A 23449-nucleotide genomic window follows, 5' to 3' on the forward strand; every position below is an offset into this window, starting at 1 on the left:
GTAAGTAGCAAGATACTTTGTGATCCTGAAGCCTGCTATTACGTGTTTCATTTCTACTGTCACATTCATTTAGAGAACTTGGGCTTTCAGTCCAACTAATGCCTGAAATCAGATCCTGAAGTTTCTCTGTGCTGTATCGTTAAAGTAGAAATATCCAACCATGGAATACTGAAACAATATCTCCGTAATTCAGAGTTAGGAACAGACTCTGGTGAAACTGCAGGTTTGAAGGATGCACGTGACCTCACATGGAGATCAGCAGTTGGCTTGTTGGCGTGGGCAGAAGAGAAACTGAATTACACAATGAATAACAGCAATGAGGAACTTGAGAGCAACTCAAGGAGCAGAAAGTAGTTTTTGCACACTTGGAAACCTCAGAAATCTTTCTGAAGAAAAGAGACCAAGTCCTACAGGTCCATGGAAATGTTTCCGATCCTTTCTTGGGCACACTAACAATGTGTGATCTGCACTCTGCTGCCCACACGCTGGACAGAAGCCACCAAAGATAAGAAACAATCCCTACATGCACTAGCGATGAAGCCCAACTTCTTGCAGCTATAAGAGCACCCAACATAGTCACAGAAATTTCCATGGCTGAAAAGAGGCTTTTGTTTTTTTCTAACAAAACCAGAGCGGCTATTTCCAGAAAGGCTAGAAACTGTCCTCAACTGAGCACCCAGAGTCAAAGGTCTCAAATTTAAATGCCCAACCTACAGGCTCTTATTCCCTCGTAAGAACTCTCCCCAGCATCAAGCAGAATGAGTAACGTATGTGTTGCTCATTACTCTCTAGGTAATGCATGATCTCCAAAAGAATGTTCTCCAAGAAAATGCTTTCAAGGTCTCAGCCTTTACAGTAGCAGGTCTCTGCTGGCAACACCTGACAGAACTGCGTACAGTTTCAATAATGTAATCCAACAGAAAACAAAAAATGTCATTCAAAAAGTAAGCATCAAGTAAGCTCCTCAATGTTGTACTGCTTCCAGAGCCATATTCCAAACCACATCTAGAACACGTTATAAGGGTTTTTTTTTACCTGTTTCATATACTGCTTCAGATACTGAAGTAAAGTGGTCTTCCACTGTGTATTGTGCCAGCTGGAGTGTGTCCAATCCACGAACAGAATCATTTCCTCTAGTCCAGTAAAACATGACATCGTTGATATTGTAACCCCCTGTAGAGGTACACAAGGCAACGTTTTTTTATTTTGCACAATAATTAATTTGTGCAGAGCAGTTATGGCTCAGCTGTTTCTTATTCATCTGCCTGAAAGTACGATGAGACATAAACAACACAACTTTCGGCAGAATGTTAATGCTTGTTTGCAATAAAACTCCCAAAGACTGAACATGGACAAATTCTTACCATTTAAAAGCTGTCTTTTTTGGAGACAATCCTTTTTATGTCTTTTATTGTAGTATACATGACATAAACTAACAAAAGAGAGTAGTACCACATGGCATTTAAAAAGCAAAAGCTACAAAGCTTTAAAGATTTTAGGAACCACAACAATGCCAGAATTTGACAAAAAGCTGAGCGTGCCCTTTGAGGATTCCCAGGATGCTTTCTTGGTCGCTACAGTGTATTTAGTCTTCCCACAAGTAGAAATGAAGAGCTGAAGACCCACATTCCAGAGCTGCACTCCAGCCTGGGCTTGGGTCATCACTCCGGATGGATCTTGGCTCAGGAGTTCAGCCCCTTTCCAAGGACACCAGCCTAGGTGCTGAAGTTGTCAATATGCATCACAATTATTGCTAAAATACCTCTGTAGCTTTTTCCCATTATATTAAAAGGCAGGCAATTTTCAGACTAGTGTATATGATTAATTCAAGATTATGTTAATGTAATTTACATATTAACAGGGAGAATTTGAACATCTTTTCCTTTAGCTTTCTTAGATCAATCATTTTTGCATTTGACAGACTTGTATTGTGCAAGTTAATAGCTAAGCTTAGGGCACAGAACCACAAGTAGATGATTATTTTTAGGCTCCAGTCAATTGTAAGTAAATTACACTCAGAGACAATAATGCAATACATTGCACAAGGGTACGTACTGCTGAAAGAACAAAGCTCTAGAATCACAGAAATAAAAAAGAGCATTTTATACTCAATATAATGGCGCCAGCTCTTACAGTGTCAAGAAAGTATTGAACCTCTTACAGCCATTTTATGTGGGAAAAACAGGGAGTTCAGAAATGTCACCTCAAGGAAACACTATGCTGGTTATCACCCTACTTGTTTAACTGGTAAACAAGCGTATCTTCAGGTGGAGGTTCTTTTGCTCATTCCAAAGTATCTTCACCAATTGAATAATTAGGAGGTTTTTGTCATCCTACATGCAATAATACCTTCTAAATACTAATTCCAAAACTCTATTTGTGAAGAGATTCCTGAGTCTTCCCAAGAGTCAGTAAAATTAAACAGCACAGTGCTCCCTTTGTGTAATGTTGTACTTCATTCGGGGAATTAATACCTGACTAACTGTAAAATTTTTAAAAGGTTTATATAGACAAGAACCTTAAACTATGATATTTTACAAATAATCTCTTTTTTTAACACTACATTGAGTTTTCTTTCTCACTAATTCCTCAAGCCCAAAATGTCTCATTCCTGTGCTTTGTTGATATGGTGTGATCAGCTACCTTCAACAGGGTTAACCACAGAAATAGTAAATTTGGGATTAAATATTCATAATGCCTAATACAAATGAGTTTCTTTACCATTCTGTTGCTAATTTTAATTTCTCTTGATTGTCAAGCACAAGCTGAGTGCCTTCACATGGCTCTTCACTGCATAAATGGTAAAGGATGAGATGAAAAAGGAAATAAAACTTCAGAGATGGGCCCACAAATGAATATGTATATGAACCAGCCTGTGTGGGTGGATAAAGGGAGGAAAAAAGCCCCCAGCCCTTTATGAATGACTGCTGGTGTTACCTCCCACAGGGCCGTGAACACAAACACTCCCAAAGCACTAACTGGTGCTCCACAATATTCTGAAGCACTGCAAAAACGGGAAAAAGCTATAGAAATTTCAGGCTCTAAAGTGCCTCACTGTGTAGAAAGTAGAACATAATTTGTGCTATTGCCTACTAATAATAAAAGAGTATGTTGTAGAGACCACTAGAGGCATTTTATTGTGTAAAACCACAATATCATGGCATGTTTGCCTTTACATCAGTGTTTAACATCTAACACACCTCGTTTCAGCTGAAATACCTGCTACATATTTTATTTTATTTAGGAGCGTTTGTATGGATGTGTATTTACACTTGCATTCACCATTCTTAACTTCATATAATGGTATTTGCAAGTAGTGATGATGTCATAATTTGCCTATTAACTGATGTAGCTTATCTCATGAGGAAGCAAGCACCATTTCCAGTGTATCTGTAAGAAAATATTACAGTGCACTGAAGAAAAGGGCCATGGCTAAAGATAGACTATTTCCTTCTGCACCCACTCTTTCTAGCTGCTCTCCTCAAAACTAAATACAAATGACATGGGAGCTTTTGTGATGACATTGCTAAGTTTTCCCCTTGGACAGCAGATGCTTGTGAGCTTTGACAAAGCAGATGGAATCATTCAGAACAATGTTTATTTTTAATTATATGGGGAATTTGCTTTTTTTTTTTTTTTTTTTTTTAATAAATCATGTCTTTTTAAAGCTCTATGTTCTGGTGGGACATATATTTCAGCCTGGAAGTGAATATTATATGGCTCATTAAGCCATGTGTTTAATATAAAGCCCTATATTGTGACTTACCAGTATGTTCTTCCAAAGGAAAACAAATTGGAGATTAGAACAAATTCTTACTGGAATCACTGCTAAACAGATCTTATCACCATAAAACTTCTGATTCCAAAGGGACTGCTGTATGAGGAAAGTTTGGGGGCTGATTCCCTTTGATTCATAAGCCATCTTATAATTGGTCATTACCAACACAAATGATGAACACTCACACAGTTCTGAAGTGCTAAAGAATAAAACTCAATAAGTACTTGAAAACTTTCCAAAAGAACATTTTGAATATGTATTAATAAATATTTGACTTTTTTTTTTTTCCTATCTCATAGAGCACCTCTTAGGTGTCACTCTGCATTATCCCCAAAAACAAACAAACAAAAATATTTTGATATTGTCTTAACAATTGAATTAACTTTAAACGTACACAGTGATAACCACTGCAAAGTGACCACGATTAGAAAGCATTTCAATGAAAAAAATACATGGACATTCAGAGATGCAGTGAGAACTTAAAAGAGGAGATTCAGTGTTGGTCCTTCCGCTTATGACATTTTTTTCCCACAGCACTGTCACAGAGAGAATTAAAATAAGTCATAGAAGGATCTCTGTATTTGCCCTCTCTGAACAGAACTCTCTATCCAATTACTCTTTTTCAATATGAAGACAGTAAGTTAATGAAATATGAACTCCATGCCTTAAAAATAAGTCTTATCCTAAATAATTTCTTTCAGGTTAAAAAAAAAAATCGCAATATTTGAAAGTGAGAAAAGAGGCAAAAGTGACTGAAAAACATATTTCCTCAGCAGTGCTGAAAAATGCCTGCTCAAAGAACCCCCCCTAGAGATCGACAGAATAACTGCAGCAATTCCTGCAGAACAGACCTAGTGGCATCTCCCTTGGTTTTATTTAACGTTAGTATTTCAGTACCCATGCTATTTTCAGTGAAGCTTCACAAGTTTATCTGGGAGTGAAAATACTATTTTAATTTTATTTTAATTATTTCACGTGTTGTCACTTGGCTTTTATGAATACTCCAGCCTCTTCAGTAATACTTAACAGCCAACGGTCTGTGGAAATGATCACTCACAGATATTTCTCTAGCGGTATACAAATACTAAGAACAACTTGTCTTACAGCTTTCCAGTTGCAAGGTACACGTCTGCTTATCCATTGGGTATTTGGTCAGGTCCATGCTGCATGCAACAGTTGTGGTAATCCTTGAAAAACAGAGTAACACTGATTATTATGGGGATAAAACTTCATCAGTAAAAACAAAAATAAGTGACTTTATTGAATTGTGAAGTCTTGTGCAATAAATAACACAAATCAGTCACTGTAGCTTCCTTCCTCTGTGATGATTCAACAACAAAACAACTGCAATAGCAGAAGGGGCAATTCCTGTGTTTGGTCTGCACAAAAGCAAAAGGATCGATCCCCTTTAAAGGGTATGGAAGGGTATCCTTTTAAAAGGTCTGAAAATGAGACCTGGCATTAAATTTAATAATTATATCAATCAACCATATTACATATTTGTAAAACTATAAAACTATGTATATTCTACTTCTACAAATAGAACAGCTTTTAAAGCATAAAACCATGCTAACCTGAAAAGCTTCAAGTGCAACCAGAAGCCAAACACAAAGGCTGGCATATAGTATATACATACCTTATAGCATACAAGACTGTTCCATTAGGGTATATTCTTATCAGACGATTCTCAACAGTGATATCATGAAGAAAAGACTTCTTTGAATCAACTATGAAAGTATCTGGGACCCAGAGCATTTCCACAAGCCGACCATCTAAACTTAAACTCTTATTGCCATCAAAACAAAGCCTCTCATCAGTCCACCGCTGCCTCAGAAATATGGTTGCTGTGTAATCCTGAAATACAATATGTAAAATATATAAAAATATGTGTGTGTGTATATATATCACTTAAACAAATCACTATTACTCCATGTTACTAAAGTGCGCGGAACCAGCTGCTGAGCAAGATATTCTGAGACTCTTTGTATCCCAATCATAAATGCAGGCACTTAGACAGCAGTAGCACAGGCCCTCATATGGCCACATTTTCCAGCACTTGAAGTGATGTTGTTGTCATTAAGAAATATTATCTCGAGTAGATTTTGTTCTTAAGGTCATTGAAATTTCACAGTAAATGTTGAGGGCCTCAGCCTGGGGCCATAAATCAGCTGAAGTCATCAGAGTTTTGACAGCAGATAATCTGTCTCTGTAAATCTTTAAATCTTACAATGATTTATATAAGTAAGTGGTTGCAAACAGCATTTTGTTCACATAAACCATTAAATAATGCATTTTTAAGAAAACTGTGGGAAAAAGTTGTATAAATTCACATTCATAATGGCAAAAGAATGAAGTGTAATAGGAAGTTATGGAAATATATTAAAGATATCATCACCTCCTAGCTGAATATATATTTTTAACAAGAGCAGGGAAACAGCAGTGCCAAATCTATAGAGACCTTGAAGATTGCTCTCAGGACAACTCACCTGCAATCTGAGTATGCCTTGTAGTCTAACATTAAAACCACACTTTTTCTTAACATGTTTTTAATCAACTTTTGATGTTATGGTGTATCTTAATCACCACGATAAGTCAATCTTTAGCTCAGAGCTTACTTCTCCTTTTCTAAATACCTGTGAACACTTGCCAGGTACAAGAGGAATTCTCAGATTCCATTTATCTAGAAGTGTGAGTAATTTAATGGTAAGATGTGTTACTATCCACATATCCCTATTTTCCAGTATTGAATACGTGAATAATGAATTTTGTCTTTTGTTTCTACATAGCAAGAGCAGATCTTTAATTAGAAAAGTATACTCCATTTCATAGTTTGTTCAAAAAGAACAGATACAAATCTAACGAAACAGCTGGAATAAATTAATGTGACAGTAAAAGAAAAAATATTATGATTGTTTCTAAACAAAAGGAAAGGGAGTGGCTTCAGAGTCACATGCAAATATATCTAATTCTCTGAAATGTGTAGGGATTTAGACTTTTCATTTGGAAAACAAATACTAGTCTATATGGCTTTAATTAAGATTAATACTCAGTAGCAAATTTCTGTTTATATCTACAAGTGATCTGATTTCCATCAGTACAGATTTTAGTCTAGAAATCTTGTCCTTTGCAATTCAGTACTGACTATAGTGCTATAATCTCCCATCTACAGTGAAGAATTAAATTATTTCTCCTACCAATCAAGAGGAAAAACCTCAGTCACATTGCCAGCAAATGTAAACACAAGACATTAGCTTACCAACCGACAAAACAAAAAGATTATAAAAGCTACAATACCATATTTATTTCTGATATGGTATCAATGCTTGCAATATCCAGACTCATTCCAACAGACACAGGACCATCTGCAAGAAAAGGAAAGTATTACTCAAATTGAGACTAGAAAAGAATTTCATTGATCGCACTGCCAAAATACAGTATTACTAGGCTAACATTACCATGGCTTTAACAAATGTGTTTTACTTCCTATGGTGGATTTGTATGATTTTTTTCTCCTCAGAAAGAAAAGTAGAGGGGAAAATGCCGCAGAGCAAGGTGTGGAAGGCACAATCCCCACGGTACATCACACCCTGCTGCTCCAAGGTGCAGAGCAGTGGAAAGAATTCCTCCAGTTGCAACATCTGATCTGCCAGATGTTGGCAAACAAAGGAGATGCTCCTGGCAATGTCACATGCTTAAGATGCAGATGGGATGTCTGAGTGACTTCAGTTACTGCCTGCTTAAGAATACATCGTCTGTATTGTTTCTCTGAATTTTAACATCTTGCTTTTGACCACTGGCAGTTAGCTTGTGACACATACTTGCATTTATAAGGAAAGTAAGTCAGACATGTTGATTCAGTGTGATTAAACACTTTATCCAGGTAGTGGCCGTGATGTTATTGTGATGTTAGTACACTCGGGCTCTCATTTACTTATGAAGGTATTTGAGAGTGCCAGAAGATTACCAGTCGTGCATTTTAAAATGCAGCTGTGCAGAACTGTCATGGAAACATGACATCAGACCTGGCTGCATACGTGCAGAACTAACAGAGTAGACACAAAAAGAAATCCCTATAAAATATGTGCATCTTTCCAAATAATTTGAAAAGAAGAGAAAGCAACACTTAAAAATGAAGGAACAGCTTAGATACAATCTATGGAGCTGATAGTGCCCATACATCACAGGCATGCTGCTGAAACCTCCTGCGGGCCACATGCAATGCATTATGTAAGTAACTCTTGCATGACCCTAGAAAACATACAGATCAGAAAGATGAGACAGACACACTATCCCATCAAGCAACACATCTGTGTGCTTAGTTTCTTTCAGAATTATTTCCACTTGTAAAGCAAGTGTTGAAGTATAAATCTCTGGGACAGCTTCCGAATCACAAAAATCTGGCACTTCTGGAAGAATCCATAAATGCTTCACTCTGGACTCAGCTGAAAGTTAAAATATAAAGATCAAGCTTAAGAAATGACTGCAGGCTTGCAGCAGCCCCTGATAGTAATCCCTCTATTTATTATATAGCACAAACTGTAGCTAGAGATGAGAAGAAATTATTCATCAACTGAAAGAATATGGAGGTTAACTTCAGAACAAAATTAGTTGACTGAGAAGTTCCCAAACCACTGACAGATTGCTCTTCTGCTTCGCTCCATTCTCTTCTGTTTCTGTCACTTTAAGAATACCTTTATGCTCTGTTCCTACTGTTAACAGAGTACAACAGCAATTGAGTCAGTTGATCTTTATGCTTACCATTGTACTCTACCATTAGAGGTAAAATATTGTTAATACAGCATTTAAAGCAGCACAATTATTACAGGTACACTGTGTCAGACCTTCAGAAGTCATGAGATTTAAAAAATGTGTGATTTATACGCTTTTTCCTGTCTTAGTTTGCTTGTTATCTTACAGATTCCCGTATGACCTCATCAGAGCATAATATTGCCAGTTGTCACAAACATTTGAAACAGGGAGCTCATCATGCAAGGCAAGTGCTAAATGATGGTCCTCTCTGAGAACAATATAGCATAAAGCTATCTGTGAGATGTGGCTAGAAATAATAAGACTCTGCCCTACTATCACATCTTGTGTTAATGGTAAGAACACATTTATTCTTGCCTCGTTTAAGGCAATGCAGATTAATGAAAATGTTGATTAGCAACACTTCAGTATCATCAGTGCATCAATAAGTGCATCAATGCACTTAAGCTCAGACCAATTGTTCTAGCAGCAAATTGCCTTGCAGTTCAAAGTGCTAACATGCAGTAAGAACAAAACTGATCTGTATTCCTAGCCCTGCCAGTCTCCACGGTCCAAATGCTTCAGCTGTGCATTCAGCCTGCCTAGAGCCAAGATTTCGTGAAGAGTCATCAGAAAATGACATCTCCTCAGATATTTTAAGGAGATATTTGCCACATGTCAAAGGGAAAATAATACTAATAATATAACTGCATAGCCAACAGTAGTATAGCTTTCAAAATAATTTATTTGATAAAAGATAACTAACATAGGTTCCAGAAAAGCCGTAAGCAATTCTCTCAGGAGATTCTGTTTTTCTGGGTCAGTAGGGAATGAGGGACATACTTGAAGGCCTTAAGCATTGTAATCCTCTTCCCTAGTTTTTAAAGTCTCTTCAACAGACTGTAGGGTAGGAGGAAGAAAAATGGCAGAGGGAATGCTGTTGGCTAGATGTGGTTGTGGGATCCCCCATTTGTATTTCTGATCCTGGGAATTATAAAAAAATAATAATAAATCTCTTAAGAGGTGATACCATTAGGTGAAGGAGAAAGATTTCACTCTATGAAGGTGAGCTATGGCTTTGTCATGTCGCAATTAAAGCACATAAAGCAATAATTTGTGGAAACAAGGCCAAAGAGCTTCACACTCCTTCATAGACTGAGATGCTAAAGCATGTGTGCTTCCCTACGTAGCACACCAGCAGTGAAGGAGCAAATAAACAGACATTGAGTGAAAGCTCAAGCACTAATTCCAATTTCAGGAGTAGAGTCTGAACCAAATGACCTATGGAGAAAAACAAGTAAGGCATCATGATTGAGTACAACCCAGAAAAGGTTTCATAAAGCAAAGGAAAACTTCTTCAGACATCTTCCAGGTTGGGAGGATAGTGGGATGCCAACAACACGTGAAGGATGAGTCGTGCTTGAAGGAAACGGTGGAAGGGACCTCTATTAACATTAGATGCTGAGAACAGTTGTGCTTTAAAATTTAAGTCAGAACAATATTTACAGTTAAAAAGATATTGGTTTGGTCTATTGGAGGGGGGGAGAGGCTGGTTTGTTTTTATTGGATTTTTTTAGTTGCTTGGCTTTTTTTTGTGGGGATAATATAATTTATGGCACCTTACTAAATAAGTAAATCAATAACAACAGTTAGAATGACTCTTCTCGTAATTATCTATCAGGATTTCCTCTGGACTTTCACTGAAAGCTCTCCTGTTGACAACTTCAAAAACATGGCAGTAGACCAGATGAGGAAGTCAGTTCATACATTTCCATGTGTTTGGCAGAATTGTATGTATAACTTCAGCAGAAAACTACAGATCAGAGGAAATCTGAAGTCATGTTTTGTCATTAGCAAATTGAATCTTAAAAGTTCACTGATCTGGCAAACATACGCAAAAGGGTCTAGAATCAAATTTCAAAATCTAAATTTCAGTATAAGTTAAAAATGTATGTTATGTACTGAGACCATTACTTAATGCACTTAACAGATATTAACAGTAATCCCACATGGGAAAGCAGACAATAGTGGCAGATGCACAATGAAGAGTCAACAGCTTACTTTAAATTTACTTTTGGACCACTGCAGTGATCACGATATGTTAAAAGTTTGTACCAACAAAGCAAACCACCACCAAGTCATTTATGTCTTGCAACTCCAAGGACCTATTGCTGAAATCAGTCAACAACATAAAGAATAGCTAGTGCTGAGCCACTAGTGCTTAAATTTAGTTCAAGAAAACTTAAAACAATGTTGGTATTCAGAAATTTCTTAACAGAAATGGCTATTTGAAAGAATACATCAAACTCGCAGTAATACTGAATTAAAAATATGATGGGACTTCTAGATAAAGCAATACATTACACTTGGATTTTGTCAGTGTACTTAACTTCCTACCACAAGACATCTTTCTTGACAAATGTATGTTATATGAAATGACTGAACAGATGAAGACAGGCCTTCTGACAGATTTCAACTATAATTGTTAATATGAAGACATCAGAAGACAGACCCATTTCTAGCAGGAATAAGGTTCAATTCTATTTGTTTGCATCAATGATCTTTAGACAGTAATGCATCTTTGCAAGTACAGTTTATGGACACCATAAAAAATTGATGGGGAAAATAACATTAGCAGCTTAAATTGTAAAAAAAAAAAAAAAAAAAAAAAAAAAGTATTAAAATACAGCCAAATGTAAGCAATTAATATGAGGACAAATAATGCAGGCAGTATGTATAAGACAGGAAACTCTCTTGGCAAGCAGCGCCTTTGAGAAGGATTTAGCGGTCGCCACGGATAATCATTTCAACATGAGCATTCAGTATTATACTCTGGCAAAAGTACCATTCCAACAGGGAGCAATACATAGACTTAAGTTACCTTACAATCTAGACTGTACTGGCAAGGCTGTTATTAGATTGCTGGGATGAGATTTGTTTCCCACATTTCAAAAAAATGTGTAAACAGCATAAAGAGTTCAATAGAGAGAGACAAATTTTCCAGATGAAAAACTCTGGAACTGTAACATGAGAGTTTATAATATGAATATTAAGGAATAGCATTTACTGAGCTCCTCCAAGAGGAGACAGTGTCAGTAAGCACACAGAGAAGGCACCCAGTGATATAGTACTACATTTGCTAATAAAGTTCCCAGTTTGTGTATGATAAAAACAACCTGAAACTTCATATTAGCTGATTTTCTCTAATTGAACTTAAGCATTGATCATCATTCAGAATGTCTAGAATTCAGCATTTCAGTTGGGAATGGGGGTGAAATCTGTCCTGCAGCAAACTGGGCTTGACAGGGGTAGTCTCACAGTCTTATTTCCATGTTTCCCATGGAAGGAAAATCTACATTACTGTCCATATGCTGAAGTTTGTATTTTTGCATCAAGTCATGCATTTATTAAATCACAAGTCTTACGGATTCAGCAGGTGTTGTGTTTGGTGGTTTTTTTTCCCCATTATACAAGTGGCCACATGTATACTCTGGGCTTTTTGTCCTTCACTGAAGGATTAGACATGGCTACACCTGTAAACAGGCTCCAGAGGAGAAAAGCTAATTGGTACATAAAGTAATATTTACTTGACAATTATCTGGTATTAATTTCTTACGTGCCCTCTGAGCTTGTCTCACCAAATCAGAACTTCTCAGACATGCTTAACATCCCAGCATCTCCTGATATCTTCGGGGGTAAACATTAAACTTCTGAGGACCAAACTGCCCTCATCTAATTAAACTAGAACTTAATATAAACAACATTTGGGAAAGACGTGGTGCCGAGGCTACGTGTAAGATTGGACCAGAAGACTTGATTGGCTTTCTTGAATTTAAACCTTGCGATCCAGAAAAGTATTGCTCATTAAAAAGCAATGGAAAAATGATCTTATAAATGTGGTTTAGAGTAACTGATTTAAGGATGGCACTTCTCTGTACTACTTGAAAGTAGCTTACATATTCAAACACACTTAGCTGTGACCTTTTCCTAGTCTCTCTCTTTTTAATTAGAATACTTAAATTATCACATTCAATCACAGAACAAAATCTATTTGTATAAAGTTATTTACAAGATTTTATGCATCCCTTAACAACTCCATGAACCTGAACCAGGGCTCACTGAAGTCAGCAGGAATTTCTCATTAATTCAGAGAGGTTTAGCACAACACTTAAAAGATCATTCTACACAGTTTCAGCAGAAATTTTAAAATCTGCTTGTCCGGGTGCGATAAAGCGTTGGGGTTACGTAGCACATTTAAGGAAAATAACTGCGCATTTTGAAATCCCTTATGTTAGCTTTCCTAAGGAAGACTTCCTTACCTATCTAGAAGACTGTGATGGATATTACACTGAGAGGCACTATCTACTAATACTAGTATAAAAATATTCCATTTCCAGCCCAAAGAACAGTTAAAATCATTCTTCATTAGGTAGTGTTTCTAACCTATTAATAGAACTTCCCAAGCTTATTTGTTCAGATTATCTAAGACTTGCTTGATGAAACAGCTCAAATTGGAGCACTAAAATGCTATAGTTAAGAAAATGAAACAGTAATATTCAGATGACAGAAAAGACAGGTAACAAGTCCAGTTAGGATTCCTGCGTATCAAACGCTATGCGAGAGTACCACTGTAATTTAGCAACTGGAACGTGCCACCCAGCACAGAAAACGTATTGACTATTCAGTCAATTTTACATGTCTACACATTCTTGAGGTACTAAGCCTGGCTTTATCTAATGTTAAGTACCCTAATAAAGTGTAGAGATGGGAACAGCAGTGTCTGCTCAGCATAGCTGGCCGTGCTTTGGCAGCAAGGTTCTGCAGGGATGACCTGTGTGGGAGGAGGCAGCAAGATTAATCCAGAAATCTAGGAAAATCTACAAAACCTACTCATTCTAATCCATGCAAAAGAAGACAATTTAATGTCATGCACAGTCACCAAATTCTAAGGAAAAATATCTTCATCTCATTAACTTGGGTTAATTTTCAGGAATATGCAAATCCTGGCACAAGAACTAAACGTAAGCATAAACATAAGAACTACAAGCTGCAGTAATACTTCCTTGACAAGTAAAGATTCCTTTTCCCTAAAGCCAGAAGAAACAGAAATTTTAAAATCTTCATTTTATTATCATTTGTTTATGCCCAATGAACATTTTATTAACTAAAAATTCATATTAAGGAGTTCAGTAGCACTGATTTTGTTAGAATATGATTATATTTTGGCAGCATCCCGTCAGAAATCTCCTATTCCCTGCCTGAAGAAAAATTTCAAGGATAAATATCTTTGAAATTACTATGAAGTACATTACACTGAAAAATCAAGCCAACCTCTCGCTCTCTTACCCTTGATAAAAATCACATTTCAGTGTTAAATTTGGCAGTTCATGGTTGAGAGGCAGCTGAACACGAGCTAGAATTGTTCCTAGGTGGCCAGGAAAGCCAATAGCACCCTGGCTATCAGAAAGTGTGACCAGTAAGATCATGGAAGTGATTTTTTTGTACTTGGCACAGGTAATGCCACACCTCGAGTGCTGCATTCAGTTTTGGGCCCCTCTCTACAAGACATTAAGGCACTGGAGCATGTTCAAAAGAAGAGCAAAGCTGGTGAAGAGTCTGGAGCACAAGTCTTACGAGGAGCAGCTGAGGGAACTGGGACTATTTAGCATGGAAAAAAAAAGGAGGCTCAGAGAGACCTTACTGCTCTCTAGAACTCCCTTCAGAGGAGCATATTGAGATGGGGTTGGCCTCTTCTCCTGGGCAAGAGCAATAAGAAAATAGGGGAGGGCCTCAAATTGTACCAGGGGAAGGTCAAAGTCAGATATTAAGAAAAGCTTCTCCAAAAGAATGGTAAGCATTAGAACAGACTGCCCAGGGAGGCAGAATCATCTTCCATGGAGGTCTTCAAGGGCAACTGTGGTACTGAGGGACATGGCTTAGCGTGCACTGTGGTAATGGATCAATGGCTGGACTACACAGTCTTCAGGGTTTTTTCCAACATTATGGATTACATAATTCTATTATTACACCCAGCTAGCATTAAGCTGAAAACGCTGTAGATGCAAACAAGTACCACCATCTAGTTTTATGACTGGTCTCTTCGCACATTTATGAGTGTATTTATCCCACAAATAAACAGATCATATTATTGCACATTTCTGAAAGTAAAGGAATCTTGGACACAAAAAGGGAGACAAGCATCTTGAGAAGACTGGCTTCAAGCTGTCAGCTGCATACATTTCTTCCCATTCCACAGGAATACTTTCATGCACTTTATACAACAAATACAGACTTCAGGGTTAATGCTCATATACACTCTGTTCATTTTCCTAGAAACATGACTTCCCTCCCCATAGTAAATCAGTACTGACATACCGATGCAATTGGACAGGCTGTTTCAATAGTCACTGCCAAACAATATTGAAAAAAGCTGCACAAAATTGGGATCAACCTGGGTCATCCTAACCTAAATTATTTTTATGAAATCATCATTTTTTGTGAAACCACAAACTCTGCATTTGCATCTGGCAACAGTAAAATACATTTTTCAGAGTGTCAACCTATTCTTTCAGTAGTAGAGTGATTGTACATCCATCAGATTTTGGGACACAAGTGTTTGCATGCCTGAGCTCTGGCCAGCAGCAGTTCTGACAACTTCTAGGAGTGCTTGACTGGCTCTGATATGACAGGCTTGGGCTGTGTTTGAGCTCCTGTGAGAGTTCCAAGGGAACTGAGTAAGTCCCTAGCACCCCTCTGAAAAAAAAAACACAGGCACAAAAAGAGCTACAGATTTACTGCTTTACAACAGCTGAGAAAAGAATTCTGTTAGCATTAAAAAAAAAAAAGATTCATATCTCTAAAGTGCTATGGTGTTGGTTAATCAAGATAACAGGGTTTTGTATTGCAATTCTGTTTGCATTCTGCTAAAGTACATCCATAAGAGCAGTGCCAATGCATATATATTACCACACTGAAGTAATGAACGTAATAACTAAGTTCAGTGGTCACTAATATATTTCTCACTCTGCAACATCTCAAACTGTCATTCATTTAGTTGTCATTATTACTTCTATCTTGTTAATAATTTCATAATTAAGAAATATCTAAAAGCAGCTGTATCAGCAGTTGAGGCAATTACAATAAAATAAACCCAATAATTGTCTCTCTCCCAAATCCAAAATATGGGTTTTCTCTTAATATTTTATGGAATTGATTCAAGAACTGCCCTTGGCAATTGCCCATAGTGCACAGGCTGATAGTCTAACCAGGTGTTTGGACAGCAAGAGGTAACAGCATGGTCTGAGAATCACTTTTAAATGGGATATAAAAGCATATAAAAAGCCTCAGCTCGAAACCCTTAACATTTCTGAATTTCTAATTTAATAGCAACTGCCTAGCATTCATTGTGTAGGTTTATTTTCTGACAGACATGTGAAGCTGAGCATCTTTCCAATGTGCAAACTACTTTCTGAGTTCTGCAGCTAGTCCAGGCAGAAATCTATCACCGCAAAGCCTGCAACTCCTCATCAGTATTTCTGATGCATTCAATAGCCAGAATCGGGCAGGGAAGGTTCACTAAGACTTCAGATGTGCAAAGATGATTGTACTGGATATCAGTAACATCAGACTTTGTGCTGGAGACAGGTCCGAACACAGATCTTCCAACCTGGTGACTCTGGTCTTCCAACACAAGGAACTCATATTTTCAATTAATTTACCCCTGCAGTTCTGAAATGAACCCATTCAGTGATCTTTAATACGCAAGGCAATTCTCTTGTGCACATAATAGATGCACGTGGTACAAGGTGGGGAATAAGATTTGCCTGTGCTTTTGTGAGCAACATGATATGTAGCACTTTCTTACCTTTAAAATTTTCTATTGTTAATATTTTTGAAATTATGATAAATTACATTTTTAAATAAGTTCTATAGATGCCTCACTGAGGAAACACAAACATCAATAACCAAGTTTCCCACAGAGTTGGAAGTTTTGTCTGTGAATGCCTAGAATACATACGCTTTGGGCCACAAAAACTATTACACTATATTCTACTCTAGATAAGGGCATCAAATATAATCTGATGAGTTGCTATCAAGCAGCAGCACAGAGGAAAACATTTGATCTTATCACTGATTTTCAGGCATGAGTTTCATGACAGAGCTTTTCTACTTACTGTCAAAAAATGGACGTAGATATTTGTTGTATCCTTTTATTATATTTTGTATGGTTGGGGGAAGAATTTCACCTTTTCCTTCAGCTTCAGAAACCTGCACAGACCTAAAAGAAAGAAAGCGAGGATGTTTTTAAAAACTACCATCAGTTATAAAAAAGATTATGTTCCAGACCAATACTGCATTAGGGTCAAGGTTACTGATGATTATTGCAGGTCATAATACATAAACTATTTGCAGGTCTGCATTTCACAGCACTGCAGAAAAAAAACCATTCTAGAAAGTACCAGATTTGACAAACTGTGTTAATCACTTATTTACAAAAGACACTGCTTTCGTATCCTAAAGCCTAGCACTTCTTTGTATCTCACCTGAGAAAGTGGCTCAGTCTTCCTTAATGCTTTCTCTGTAAATAGGGCACTAATCTAGGAATGTGGGTGGGGTGTTGATTGTCTGTTGCTGTACTTAAAATTAAGCTTCTTTTTACATAATGAAATACATTCAATTTAGCTCCTGGAGGGAGACAGAAACCAGCCTCAGAGATTAGTACATAAAAACACTTCTAAAAGCCTGCTTTTACAGCAACATTTTTAAATAGGTTACAGAAATAACCCTGTTGGGCAAAATCAGTGAGGAATAAGAATACACACCACTCCTGTGTTCAAAAGCAGCTACAAATACAACATTCATCAGCTAAACACAGACAAGTAAATACAAAACTCACTTCTGCACTAAGGCCTCTACTGTAGCTTCACACAGAGGCTGAGAACAAGCAAAGACAGTGGGAAGCCACTCACCTGGGGAAGCCTATCTGGCTGTGGGCAGAGGCTCTGACAGAGAGCAGCCATCTGTAAATTCATCAGAAGAATGTTCTACAAGGGATGTGGGCTCATCCTCCCCCCAGCCTAGCTCTGCCTCTTAACTCTTCTTAGCAATACAGGAGCACTAGCAACCCAGCCCTGTAAAGAAAAGAGCTAGGCTTTTTGGAAAAGAGTGTAGTGCAAAGCCATGGCTAGGTGAGCACCCAACTTGGAGCTTTCTTGCTTCTGCCTTGTTATTACTCAGCTTCCTCTTCCTAATCCCCTCAGAGCCGCTCTTAGAATCTCTACTTGCTCTGTTTAGCTATATTTCTAGACCGCCTATAGCCTTTCATAATGCATTCCTTTGACTGCAATACTACCATGTTTTCCAGCAAGTTTGAGCAATTCTGTCAGAAAGGAGTGGATTTCATCTAACTGCAACATAACACAACAGAAAGCACAGCAAAGACAACAGAGCAGCCAACTCCCAGGCTGCAGCAAGCTCAACTGCAACAGCCACAGAAATAAAGAAGCTACTTACCTTCAGAAGGCCTAAAATACATAAGGATCTCCAGCAAAACATTCTTGTTTCCACTGCCAACACTTAAATAAGGCCTGGGAAGGGGTGGATCCTGGCTCCACACCTTCTGGTCACTCAGATACATTGCATGCACCTGAGCTCCCATAGGTTGGCCCTGCCTTCCCACCAGCTGCTCAATCATTGCTTCAAGCCATCACTTAGTTTTTCCACTACAAGCAGTAATCCAGTCTTTTACATTAAGATTATAAAATTACAGAATCACAGAATGTTTGGGTTGGAAGGGACCTCAGAGACTGTCCAATTCCAACTTCCAAGCCACATGCAGGGGTGCCAACCATTACATCAGGCTCAGAGCCCCAAAATCATGGTTTGAAACAGTGTCTACTGTCAACCTTTTAGTGCTGTTATTACTATTTAATTTTTTTCTGTTTACTGGACCTAACTGCCACATATGAAACCAGTTTTAATCAGCAGCCTTTTGACTTAGGGAGCTCATCTATTTTTTACTTCTCTTCTTTTAGACCAGGCTTTTATTTCTTTATTGATAAAAGAGAATTTCTCATCGTTTACTTAAGGGTAGACTTAAGTAATAAGGACTGCTTCTTCTTAAGCTCTTTTTTGTCTTAAAGAAAGTCACATTGAGTTCAAGTGTGCGTATAAATAAGAATGTCAGTTTTATATCCTACAGAATTATGGGAATTAGAAATGCATTTGAATTTAATTCATTTCTTAAATACTCTACTTGTAACAGACTTTCTTGCTTTTGCAATTTACATTTAATTTCAGTGAAGTGCTCAATGAGCTGCATGAGTTTAATTTCACAATTTTACCGGATTGCTTCTGCATAATTTTCACATTTTGTGAAACCATAAAGAAAAACTTGCCGCTTTTTCACTGCAAGGGTATAATATTGTTCTGCAGATCAGCATGTGGTCATAGAGTGGTCTGGTGTGTTGCCCTCATAAACACCGATCTGCAGAAATAGATCTTGAATATTTGGCATTATTTAGGCTGGCAAGTACTTTCCTTAGACCACTTGTTTTATCTCCCAGGACAATTCTTGATTTCCTTTATCAACATACGATGTGTAGTCTCATGTTTTTCTCTTCTGTTGATTTTATGGTTAAGAATGAACTTTTAGCCAAGGAAAGGCTGTTGTGAAGTAACTTATGCACTGAATTAACAGAGTTTAATTTATTGCACTATATTTTGCCATATAATCATTTAGAAATCCTATGCAAGAGAAAACCTGCTGTCTCTCCAACTTGAGCACAGTGCATTGCTAGATCCCGCTCAGGTAACTACCGGCATACTCAGAAGCAAACTGTGTTGAAAGGCAAAGAACACATAGATGTTACACGTGTTAAGTGCTTTAGCTTATCTACATTTTAGCACAGGATGTCCTGATTCCTCTAAAGTGCTCTTCAGTGCTCATGCCCTTAGTCATCACTAAGCAAGCGAGTTTACACCCGTCTGTAAGAAAAAAGTATCTATTACCTGGCCTTGTGCAGAGATTGCAAAGGATGACAGTAAAATCTAAGGCTGTTTCTTCTTATACCTGTACATCTTCTCATCACTGCATTTGAGCTTCCCTTTTATCTACTATTATTTTTTTTAAATCTTACTACGTGAGTGTTCCATTTTGTCTGTTTTCTTAATGTATTTAAAATACACTGGCACACATTTAATTGCCTTGAAATGCCTATTCCAGCCACAGAGGAGATAATATGCTTTTATAGAAAAAAACTTGAACATATACACATATAATTTAACATTCCAAGCTTTCTGTTCTGGGTTATCAAGGTATAACAAACATATTAAACTCTTTGGGCTCAGTGGCCCATAATGGCATCTGTGAAAGTTGAACTACAATGATTTAATTTCCTTTGCTATTCTTATGGTTCAAAAGATGTAATATTTTACAAACTGGGCTACATCTGGAAGGTACAATTGCTTGTTATTTAAGACACAGTCAACCTAGTGACTTAGTAGAACTGGGTAACCAAAGGGGGGGGGATGGAGGGGAGAAGGAGCATCTGCCCTAAACAGCAGTACATATCACATTTAAAACAAAAGTACATTCAAGACACATGTGCAGGAATGTTGTTCCTGGCTATTTCTCATCAAGATTTATGTATCATGAAAGCGGCAGAAACACCTCAGAACTGAGAGAAGGGAAAAGCAAAATGCCAAATACAGTCTGAGCGAGCCTTTGAAACGCACCCCTCAGGAAAAGCTGGGCCAAAAACTTCTTTGAGGCAATCCACTGACAGGCAAAGGGTTTGCAGACACAACCAAAGGTGTTGCTTTTTGTTTCACACTAGACATGTTCAGAGATATTGGCTTTTGCATTGTCTTCACATATAAACAGCAGCAGGATCACCGACATCACTGCTAATTTCTCCACTTCAAAGCATTCTGTGCATTCCATGGCTCTTGGTTAATTGGCAGTGTTGAAACAGTGGCATTGTATTACCACTTCCCAGGTATAGGAACAAATACTTAAATAATGCAAGTGGTCTTTAAGTTAGACGGAACATCAACACCCCAGAAAGTCTTCTGAATCCAACCCTATAATCTTGGGCTGGCATTCTTAATTTGAAACATCTCTCTTGAAATGAGTGGGAGCTGCTCTTGGGATCAACTCCTGTCTTTAAGCTGTTTCTTGATAGTGATTAAAACTGTGAGCTCTATTGATTACTTTGATAAATTTGCCGTACATTTATTCATCTCTTATTTATTAATAAAAATATTTCTGGAAAAATGATAATCCACACAATCCACTGGCTACAGATTTTTTGTATGCATGTCTACAACATAACTTCATATTGAAAGTGAAAATAAGAAGCATTATTCAGCGAGTTGTTACTCAGACACTTCTGAAATGTTTGTAGTTAGAAGGGACCTCAAAACTTCCCCAGTTCCAACCCCTGCCATACGCTGTTTGCCAGGTCAGGGCCCAGCGCCCCATCCAATCCAGCCCTGAGAACCTCCAGGGATGAGGCACAACTTCTCTCAACAATTTGTTTCAGTACCTCACTGCACTCTGAGTAAAGAATTTCTTCCTAACATCTAACCCAAATTTCCCCTTTTTTAACTTAAAGCCATTCCCCCTTGTCCTATCACTGTTAGACTGCATAAACGTTGATCTCTTTGCAACTTTACTAGTGCAAAGCCATGATTATTAGCTACAGTGTGTAGCAAGTCACAGCTGACAAGGTAAAACTGAATGTATTCTGGGCAACAATGTCTGCATAGCACTGCAGAAGGCAAAGGAGGGAGAGGTCTTACACTCCCCCTTAGGAGAGTGCTACTTGCCCTCACTAAGTGAGGCTTTATCTAAAAATGTGTTTGCACATCAACTTGAAAGTAAAGCTCAGGCAGAACCTTATCATGAGGTATTTACTAGGAGGATAAACAGGCAAGGTATTTCTACAAAGAGAATTGGCTAAGCAGGTTTTAAATATATTTCAGGTAGTTAAGGATGGTGGGTGCAATGTTGTTTAACCTGCCCCTGCTTGCATTTTCTTATTAAAGTTGCTTATAAAATACGTTCCTTCCAAAAGAAGACATTTTTTTCATTTTTAAAGTGCTCCATTTCTGTCTTATGGGGCTTTTTCTTTTTTTTTTTTTTTGCCATGGCAACTGCACTGTTAGCAGGATTATTTGTACGTGAGAGGGATCAGTTGCACCTTCCAGTCTAACACAATTCAGCTTTCCTTAAGAATTCACAATTTCATCTACAAAGCATAGTACACATTTCAACCAGGCAATTCTTAAGACACTTTTCTTTAGCAGTGAGTTCACAAAGATGACTTTGCTACCTCAAGCTTATAGCACATGGAGGTGCGCTCTATGCCTCTGCCCTCAGGCAAGGTAGGTGCTTCAAGAGAGCACCATGCACCCCTCTGAATTTGCCAGTGTCTAATATGATATTCACACTCTCTACACAGTAGTCCTTCATTTGAAGGACCATTTGATCAAGTTCATTTTTTTTTCCCCCATTGGTGTTCTCAGTGAAAAAGATGTAAAAGGGGTGAAGAGGATTGATGGGGGAATTCAGTCCTGTATTTTTGTTATTAATGCCCAGGTTAGTTAATGTTTGGAAGAGGGAAGGTTCAACTATCAAGTAGATTTGGCTTTACCTTGATTGGCTTGATTAGCTTTTTAGCTCTAAGCTGACTGATGTTCTGATGAATCTATAACTGATGCTATAGATTGAGGAAATAATAATTTTCAGTAAATATTTCTTACCTACACAGCACCAAAAGAAAAAATGCATCTAAGCTGCAGCATTTCAGACTGCGCATTGTCAGGTCCAGCTTCAAAAGTTCTTGCAGCTCCTAGAAGGGAAGTGAAAGAAAAAGATGCAGTGTTCATGTTCTACAGTTCATATTTGCATTCCAAACATCCAAATTTCACAAGGTTTTCAACACAAACAGGAGGAGTTGTACCTTGAGCAGCTGCTGCTAGAAATGTATTAGTAAATGTGTACAAGGATTAAAACTCAAAGTTAATAAAACAACATGATGCTCAGCCTAGATTTAATTTGCCAGCAGAAACTGCATTCCAGTGTACAAGAACTCTTTCATTTTTACATTTATCCTTTCAATATTTGGAAAAGTAATTCTTTTGAAAAACAGCTGCAGACATATGCAGGAAAATCATAAGCACCTTGAGTTTTGCCAGTGCTGTTTCCAATTGTGAGTGAGTGCATCCCTGGCATATCAATGTACTCTTCAAGATGAAATACCAAACCATCCATTTTGGAACTCAGAGCTGTTTTGGAGCAACAACTCTGGTCCATGTGCAGTACCAATACTTATGATGCACGTTATGTAAGCTTGTAGTTAATGAGGAAATACTGTTGCAGCAGATAAATTAAAATGATAAGTTTTTGTCTCTAGCTATGTAAAAAAAAAATCTGTTAACTGTACATAAATATCCACATTCATCAAAATGTATGGCAGAGGCAAGATGCTTTCTTCTGAATGGAATTTCTTTGCTCTTGTCAGTATGATTCACAACCATAATGGTTATTTGAAAGTAATCTGTCAGCTCTGTAATCCATTTCTGGATGAAAATAGTATCAATCAAAATGCTTTAATGCAGTCATTCCACAGATTTGAAATTCTCTGGCTGTTTAAACTTATACTATATTTCATCGAAGCATAGAAACATTATTTGAAAGATTTACCTGAAAACTAAACAAAAAAACCCACAAACACCAGACAGAATCAGCAAGAGAATTGTTAAATGTTAACTACAAATGAAATATCTCTTAGATTTTATGAAGGGAAAATCAAATTACACTATTTTCAGTGTCAAGAATGAATTTTTATAATAATACCACTAAGATTTTGTTGAAGCTTTGTTTTACTCTCCTTCAGCTGGCCAACACAAAATGCTAGC

General features: G+C 37.5%; 1 protein-coding gene across 1 annotated transcript in view; it reads right to left on the bottom strand.

The window, feature by feature from the left end:
• Positions 1–22801, bottom strand: part of LOC125693319 (gamma-aminobutyric acid receptor subunit pi-like) — a 36546-nt gene extending 13745 nt beyond the window's left edge. The window contains exons 1-7 of the mRNA XM_048945077.1: positions 22712–22801; positions 22292–22380; positions 16699–16802; positions 7073–7140; positions 5415–5632; positions 4883–4965; positions 1036–1173 (exon numbers count right to left, since the gene is read on the bottom strand). Of these exons, the coding sequence (XP_048801034.1) occupies positions 1036–1173; positions 4883–4965; positions 5415–5632; positions 7073–7140; positions 16699–16802; positions 22292–22380; positions 22712–22798 (787 nt within the window). The 5' untranslated portion in view covers positions 22799–22801. The remainder of the gene's footprint in view (positions 1–1035; positions 1174–4882; positions 4966–5414; positions 5633–7072; positions 7141–16698; positions 16803–22291; positions 22381–22711) is intronic.
• Positions 22802–23449: the final 648 nt, after the last annotated feature.

The sequence above is a fragment of the Lagopus muta genome, chromosome 5, assembly GCF_023343835.1.
Source record: "Lagopus muta isolate bLagMut1 chromosome 5, bLagMut1 primary, whole genome shotgun sequence".
Taxonomy (NCBI): Eukaryota; Metazoa; Chordata; class Aves; order Galliformes; family Phasianidae; genus Lagopus; species Lagopus muta.